Genomic DNA, 8,438 nt, shown 5'->3' on the forward strand with positions numbered 1-8,438 from the left:
GAAATACAAGTATTTTGCAAGCATTTTAAATGAAACAAACTTAAAGGGATAGTAAAGATAATTTTGTTTAATTTAAAACAGAACTAAAAGGCGCCAAATGACTTATACAAGTCATTTCCTATAAATAATAATAGTTTTATGCATTTATCTCCATTTATTTCGAAGTATAAAACAATTAAAAATCTTTAAATTACCCTCCTGAATTGTTTGCTTCCTGGACAAAAATTCATCCTACTATGTGAGTTAGCTCTAAGTCTAACTACAATCAGTTCAAAGTTGATAAATACATAATTCATTTATCTATTTTTGATATTAGATAGGAATAAGATGATTTGGGGTGAGAGAAAAAACAATCATCAAAATAAGCTATACCATTTCTTTAAACACAAGCTAAAATGCAGATAAATATTGATGTAATGATTTATTTGTTACACTACAAATCGTATGAAAACAATGACAATCAACGATAATAATACCCTGTAATACACAAAATAGCGGATTTCTTACTAATAGTCAAATACTGATCAGCTAGGCGCTAACTACAAGCATTCGTTGCGTAAAATAGTCACCACGGTCAACCCTACACAACATTACTACAACTACTCTCTATCATAGCAATCTACTCTACCCATTGCAACTTAAAACAAGTTTTACATGACTGACTTCTGCTGATTTACAGTCAAACCGACTTCAAACTGGTCTAAAAGTTTTTTATCGGATTCCCCCGTTCCCATGCTTGTCACAATGATCAATCGCGGATAATGCACGGTCTTCTTTTTCGTATCAGTCTCTACAGGCATTCTAGAACCGCTTGCATATTTCTTTGACATTTTATCCATTAAATGACTCTTTCGTAAAGTATCTTTAAATATTTGATTCAGTCGATCTGATTTAATGAAAGTGGTCAGATACTTTAAAGCTCTCAGTTTCGCTTCAATAGAATCTCGAAGGCTTTTCTCTTCCGTCCCTCCTTTCTGAATATTACCAATGCTTTTCCGAATCCCTTTTTGAGATCTAAAATTTCCATTGATATCTCCCGCTTCTATCACTGGAATCTTACTGGCTTTTCCATTTCCATCAACATGTACAGCATACGTACCTAAAGGCGCCGGAGAAGCGTTACTTAATATCCCCTGAAGAGTCCCCTGTTTGACAATGTCTCCAACTTTCTGAATGGCCTCGTCCAGCGTAATGGGGTTCGATGTCGTCTGCATGTTTGCTGAAGTCGTTATTTCTAAGTCTGTTGAAGCGGACACGGGATACACAGTTACACCTAGTCTTTCAGATTTCGTAGGTGACACGTGCATGTATTCAGAGAAATCAAAATTGTTTGAAGAATTTGGGTTATTGCGTTTTGCCATGATAAATGTCCGTGGAGAGGACTTCGCCACCTCGTCATTTGTACCTGTCTTTTGAACTTTGGATTGGTTTCCCTCTGAAAATAGCACAGAATTGTTTGCCAAAACCGAATCGTTTGAAATTTCAGTGGGACCGGCTGGTAAGACGTTTGTAGTTGATCGAATTTGTCTCGTTGATGTCGGTTGAGTAGTTGTTGTTATTGTTTCCTTGGTATCATCCTGATTTCTTCCGTTACTTTGAATAATATCTCGAAGGGAAAACCGCATGTTCAAATTTCTTCGCCCTATTCTCAAAATACTAGTATCTACAGTCATTTGTTTGAAAATTGAGTCGGTTTTCTTTATTGACTTCTCGGCATTTTTATTGACATCAGTTTCAGCATCTGTAACGGGTAACTTGATTTTCTCTGTGTCCACAATTTTCGCTGAAGATTCCCCATTAGCTGCTCCTGTTAAACTGAACTCTTTCCTTGGAGCGTCCTGTTTCATTACATCTGTTGTGGAAGTTCCGACTTGGTTTACAGAATTCGCGGTAGCTGGTGGAGATAGACGGAAGTTGGACTTCCTGTTAATATAACTTCGAAAGTTTTTATCTTCTGCTCTAGCGATATTTGTCTTTGCATCTATTTGTGTACTAGGTATACCTTTACTGATTCTAAAATAATTTTCACAATGTTTGACCTCCGACGGAAAATCGCACATGTCTTTCTTTGGGTTGAAAACAGTACCTGGAGCACATCTTTGTCTTCGGCTTACACTCAAGCTGCACTGATAGAAGAAATTACAAAAGTCTGGATCTGGGTAGTTTCCAACTTTTCTTCCAAAACAGAAAGGATCGTGGTTCCCATTTCCTTTATTATTTCTAATAACTGTATCCGTTTTCTCATTCTGAAATTCTGTCTGCGACGCCTGACTTGTTTTGGTTGGCGTATCACTGATTGTCGCACTGTCTTGGTTACCAGGGTTCACAACTATGATTTCATTAGGATCGACCACCCCATCCAGGTTGTAATTGTTTCTGGAATCTCCGTACAGTTGTTTCTCACACCGCGGAACATTTTCCGGGAAATCGCATCTCTTCGTGATGTCATTGAAGAAGGTCCCTGGTGCACAGCGTTGTCGCACGGCGTAATTATTGGTACAGTCAAAGAAGTAACCACAGTCTGTAGGGTCCGGAAACACGTCACTGCCATCGCATACCCGCAAAGAAGCAAACTCTACAAGAAGAAATGAAATGGAAAATGAACGTATTTTCATCGTTGAAATAAAAACCTCTAAAATTGAAACTCTATAAATGCAACAAATTATAAAGTGAAAAGGGCACGTATTTGAAATTTGTATCAGATATTGCTAAATATTTTCTTACCTAGTAAATGTTCTGCAGTGGCGAATTGGAGAAATGCTGCAAATACCAAATATATCGCCTGAAAAGATGAAAATAAAGATTCATAAGAAAATACGATCATTAAAGTTTCCCAGAAAAATGTTTCACATAGCATCATTTAGTATTTGAAAAAGTAAAATTATTTAAAGTTCTGCGAACTTACCATTATGCTGACAGAACTCAAAATACTAATTGTTTATCTGGAAAACAAGTTTTAATCAGGAGTTGGGCGTCACTCACTAACAATCAGCTGTCAAAAACCGACCACGTGGTTATTTCTCCAAAGTAAACGGAAATCAATTAACACACTATAACTAAAAAATCCTGACATACATCATTATGTTACGTTAGCTGCGGACATATAATCTGTCCGGATCTCTGTGTCTGATTTATTGTAACAATTATTTATTGCTTTCCATGACTTGACAATTCTAATGATAAAAATTAGGTGAATCTTCGATATAAATGATTGACTGGCATTTGTATGATAAAAAGTATATTCCGTGATGATAACATGTACGCCGTGCATTTAATGATAATGTTTTCGTTTTCTTTTCTTTTCGGAAGTTGTTGACGGATAAAAAAAAAATAAGCGTACATGAACAATAAAATAATTTAACTTATTTCAAAGAAGACAGACGTATTTGAAGTTGGTCCTTTGTTTTAGCTGTTGTTTTGATTTCATAATCAGTTACAACACCTAAAGGGACAATGTAATGAACACGCTACTCGCTTCCACAGGTAACAAATCGTCGGTAACCCATAGTCAGTCTCGCTATCTGTTACATGTAACTCTCGCGAGATCGACCGTGAGCTACCACTGATGCTGTTTACAATACACCAGACACTAGTAACAACGGTATTCCATTTCTGTTGGCGCAGAACAAGAAGTAACGGAGCTTGATTTTGGCGCCAACAATCTTCTGAAACTTTGAAACTTAAAAATGATATATGTACCTGTGTGTTTGGTCATTATCTGTACAACTTCACGCTTTAAAGGAGAGTTCCATTTGGACGGTCTAATTGCCTCGTGTGTATACACAATTTTAGAAACTCTGCAAACATAACACACTTTTCATTGAGTTTATGGAATTTGTGTGCACATACATACATGTATGCATTTGTGTTAACATCCTGCTTTCATTAACTTTTATACGTGAATATTTCTCAATGAGCAAATAATACACTCCTTTTAAAAAGCCCTTGGGGCAACGTTCTTCTTTTTAAAAAATCATTATTCTCGGTATTGTTTCCACACGACATAAAACAGGTGAATTTCTCTTTTTGGTGTACATGTTACGAAATTAGAAAGAAATCTATGAGGAAAAAACAATATACAAATACGTTCTTAGTTCTACGTGAGGACCTGTCCACATAAGGAATGTAAAACAGGAGAAATAGATACATTTGATTTTTTTTTTTTTAAAAAGAAGAAAGTTGATAAATAAAATACATGCACACGTATTTGTTTATCTGACTAAAAAAAATTACAGATATTGCTAACGTTTCAAAAACTCGGTTTCATTCATGATTTTATCTGTCCTCGGGCACCGAGCTAAGGTGACGTGAGTGCACACAACTAAAAATCCATCTCAATGGTACTTACTAGGGCGCGGGTTGAATATTCCCTTCTATTAAAGACGTTGATTGTCCCATTTGTTTCCATTGCCGTGCATGGAATTCGTAATTATATTCTTATATTCATATACTATCGAGATCTATTGAATAAAGTGTTGTATGCTGTCAACAGTCATGTCTCTAATATTTACATTTCCATTTATCTTTATAAATTGTAATGATAGACATTTCCTCCTGAACGCGCTGTAGTTGTAAACAATGCGCGCATGAACCGTGGTAAATATATATAGTATATCTACTTTAAGTGCTAGGAATTACGACAAAAATGAAAGTAGAATGAAATAAATTCATAGTTCATATCCTAAGATTTATAAAAGAACTACAATAGGTTGTAGCACAAAACTTGAAATATCGTATTTGGAGTTCTGCGTTTCCCAATAAGCAATATGAAAACGGCAAAGAATATCAAAAGTGGCTGGGCGACAAAATTCAGTGTTCATAAGCACTCCTCGGAACTGACTGTCCAAAGCTTACCATGAAATGACAAGATATACGTTATAATGCGTGCAAAATAATGCGTACAAATCCGTGATTAGGCAAAAAAGTAGTGCAAAACCACTATCTTCAATAAACTGCATCAACTTTAAACTTTAGTTAAAAACAAAGTACATAACATAACGGGTTTGTTTTTATTTTCATGTAGTTGGCCATTTGCAATCTAATGAACTGGGACAACCTATACAGTGTACATTGTTACGTATGCAAATATTTTTGAAGGCGTTATTAAAATTCTACCCTTTTTATTGTATTTGATTTTAAGATAATTGCCGAAATCTGTGAAAGGGATTTAGTAGAAGTACTGGTCCTCGTATATTGTGAACACCCAACTAACAGCAGTAGTGGAAAAGTATGGATGTTTTAAAAAGAAGTACTAGTCATACATTGTGATGTGCAAAAATGTCAAACTAAACGGAATTCTCAGAAAATAACATGCCCAAGATGGGAAGACCCTAAATCTGAATATGATATGTCTGACGTGTTTCATACCGATTGTTACGCCGTTCTTGGCACACTAATTTTGACTACGGATAACTCCGTTTACCTGATCAAGATATAGGGCTCACGGCGGGTGTGACCGGTCGACAGGGGATGCTTAGTCCTCCTAGACACCTGATCCCACTTCTGGTATATCCAGGGGTCCGTGTTTGTCCAACTCTATATTTTGTATTGCTTATAGGAGTTATGAAATTAATCACTGTTCGTTATCTTCACCTTTCATGCATTGTACGAAAATTACGTGTATAAATTGTATGTCAGTTTGAACATGCTATGAATTGTACAGATATTAGTGTACATATTGTGTGTTAATTAGTGTATATACTGTATGTAATTGAGAGCATGCTATGAATTGTACAGATATTAGTGTATATATTGTGTGTTAATTAGTGTATATACTATATGTAATTGAGAGCATGCTATGAATTGTACAGATATTAATGTAACTATTTTGTGCCAGTCTGAACACGCTGTGTATTGTACAAAGATGTTTTGCCTTTCTGGAAAAACTGCTACAAAATTTAGAGTACAACTGTACATGTTGTGTGGTTGTCTGAAAAAGAGGGTTGCTATAAAGAAAACATCAACTAAAGAAAGATAACTGTAGGTATAATGCGCGCCTTTATACCGTTGTATTTGTTAGTCATCTTTACCTGCCTGGTGAAGTGGTTGAGGTTAAAATGTCCAATTCAATAAATAAATTTTACAAGGTAAGGTACAACCAAATGAAAAAAAACTGAGAATAAGTTGAAATACTTCATTTACGATATTCCCCTATCATTTGAAATTTAGATAATGTCATTAAGGCAAGGCAAAATTAATATTTTGATTCTCCAGCCAAAGTTTTCAAAAATAGATGAGACAGACAGGATTTTCACCCAATAAGAATTCTTTCAAGTTTGTTTTCTTAATAAACATGAGCTTTGTCGTATTCGTTCGGGTTAAGGTAACATCTGAGCCCAGCTTCATATTTTGTTTTCTCTGGTTTCCGTTTGGTGAGAATGCACTGATTACATGCAGGGTAACATCCTTCATCTTTTTCAAGATTTCACTTTGACCACAATAGAGACATACAAAAACAGATGTACCACTGTTAAAATATGGTATTTTAACAGCGTTTAAACAGGATAAATTGGATCTAACAAAAGATTTGTCAAATAGAGTATCACTTTGTGGCGCTCTGTTATCAGTAATCTTCAACTCTTGAAAACTGGCCTCACAAGAGTATTAGTACAGATTTACAAGCCCATTTAAAGTATTAGCTTCTTTTTAAGAAGAAGTAGATTACATGTACGAGTAATGTTCACAGTCCTGGATGTTTGAGCACTTAGTAATTTGCTGTCCACTGTATTACGCAGCTCTCCTGAATGGGCGATGTTCCTCTGGTAGTATCAAATAATTCATCAAAGAAATTGTAGCGGTTAGCATTGCCTATTTTTTCATCAAAAATGTCCTTTTTATCCTAATTGAAAATAATAAAATCAGTCTAATTAAAATTAGATCTTCCATCCGCTCCCCGGTTTTCGAGTTGTGACGTATCTAATTTTAATTGATTAATAATAATTAATAAAATATAATTAAGATAGGTCTATACTCAGATGTTATATGTACCTGGTACTGGATCTGGACACTCTGGTAACACATCAATTGACGACGTGGTTTCATACGGATACGGTGCTTCTCTTCGTCAATGTAGTACCGTGAGACACCGTGCAATGTTCTAAAACAGCCTTCAGTTCGGACCAACCAAAAAGTATGAATATGAGCTACATGTACCTGGGTACTGTTGAGTTACATTTAGAATTTTTTAACATTGAACTTTAAGACATAAAGACGTTAAAAGCATAATATTCAAGCATAGCAGACAGTGAGAAAAATGGGATATAAAAATATGAGTGATATTTCAAGAATGTATCTAGAGTGAACGACAACCAAAAATGAATCATGTTTCTTAATGTTTTCCAGCGAGATTCTCCGACTAAATAAAGAATTTTATATCGTATAACGGGAGGATACGGCCGCGATGAAATATCATAAAAGGTAAAGTCCTCTCTTCACCAATAGCTACCCCTACAAGCAGGGGTTACGCCTAATGTACTTACATTTCATATACGGTGGCACGGTACCAAGTAAAATGTACTTAATGAAGTAACTCATCATGAAACTATAATGCTATGCTAAAAACACAGGCTCGATATATTTGGTTAATTATCAAGGTAAACTGCAGATGAATTTTTCATGTGTACCTTGAAAACATCCGACTAACGTCTTCTCTCTTCATTACAGGAATTTTCTTTGCGCTTTATCTAATAGATCATTAACGATAACGGCAAAAGTCCTCCGTCTCATTAAAACTTTCTATGTCTTTCAAATTTCGCAATGATTGTAGGGGGTACGGTGCATGCAGTGAAAAATCAAAAGTGAATTACAGGGTTTGCATTCCTATGGAATATCGTATTACTATTCATCGCTCTTCTACTGGTATCAGTAACTAATTTTTGATATCAAGGTTTCGATATCAAGAATTCGAATTATAGTATTCATGTCAGAAATTAGAATTTCTGTATCAAAACACTCAATTTATTAATAATGCGAATTATTTGTATTTATTGATATAGAGAATTAGAATCGTTGCTACAAAAATACTAAAATATTCTTCATATCAATAAATTTGCTTTGATAGCTTAATTTATTTCTGAGCGATGTTGAAACAGATAATGCGCTTCTCCCTATGTGTTCCGCCAAATGAAATGGCGGATTTACATGTAAGTTTCGCCTAAGTCAGAATGACATAGTTCTTGACCATGTTTCATCTCTAAATAGTTACTTAATATGCTTAATATTTACTTGATATACAACCTGTTTTGGGGTCAAAATGTTGTCTGACGTGTTTTATATCAATTCTTAAAACGTTCTTTACACACTGATTTTGACTACGGATAACTCCGTTTACTTGATCATGATAATAGGCTCACCACGAGTGTGACCGGTCGACAGTGGATGCTTTCTCCTCCTAAGCACCTGATCTCCAGGGGTCCGTGTTTGCCCAACTTTTTTGTATT

General features: G+C 35.3%; 1 protein-coding gene across 1 annotated transcript; it reads right to left on the reverse strand.

Annotated features, from left to right (window-relative positions):
• Nucleotides 1-406: 406 nt before the first annotated feature.
• Nucleotides 407-2,916, reverse strand: LOC125668935 (uncharacterized). The gene is made up of 3 exons (XM_056162125.1): nucleotides 2,906-2,916; nucleotides 2,725-2,782; nucleotides 407-2,575 (listed from the first exon to the last, which is right to left on the reverse strand). The coding sequence occupies exons 1-3, from the start codon at nucleotides 2,906-2,908 to the stop codon at nucleotides 651-653; spliced, it is 1,986 nt and encodes a 661-aa protein (XP_056018100.1). The 5' UTR covers nucleotides 2,909-2,916; the 3' UTR covers nucleotides 407-650.
• Between the last annotated feature and the right edge of the window lie 5,522 nt (nucleotides 2,917-8,438).

Source organism: Ostrea edulis, chromosome 4, assembly GCF_947568905.1.
Source record: "Ostrea edulis chromosome 4, xbOstEdul1.1, whole genome shotgun sequence".
NCBI classification, from domain to species: Eukaryota; Metazoa; Mollusca; class Bivalvia; order Ostreida; family Ostreidae; genus Ostrea; species Ostrea edulis.

Bases quoted from the DNA above. Each gene is read 5' to 3' on its own strand.
- LOC125668935 (XM_056162125.1), bottom strand. The intron at 2,576-2,724 runs GTAAGAAAATAT...TTCTTCTTGTAG, and splicing joins CACTGCAGAACATTTACTAG to AGTTTGCTTCTTTGCGGGTA.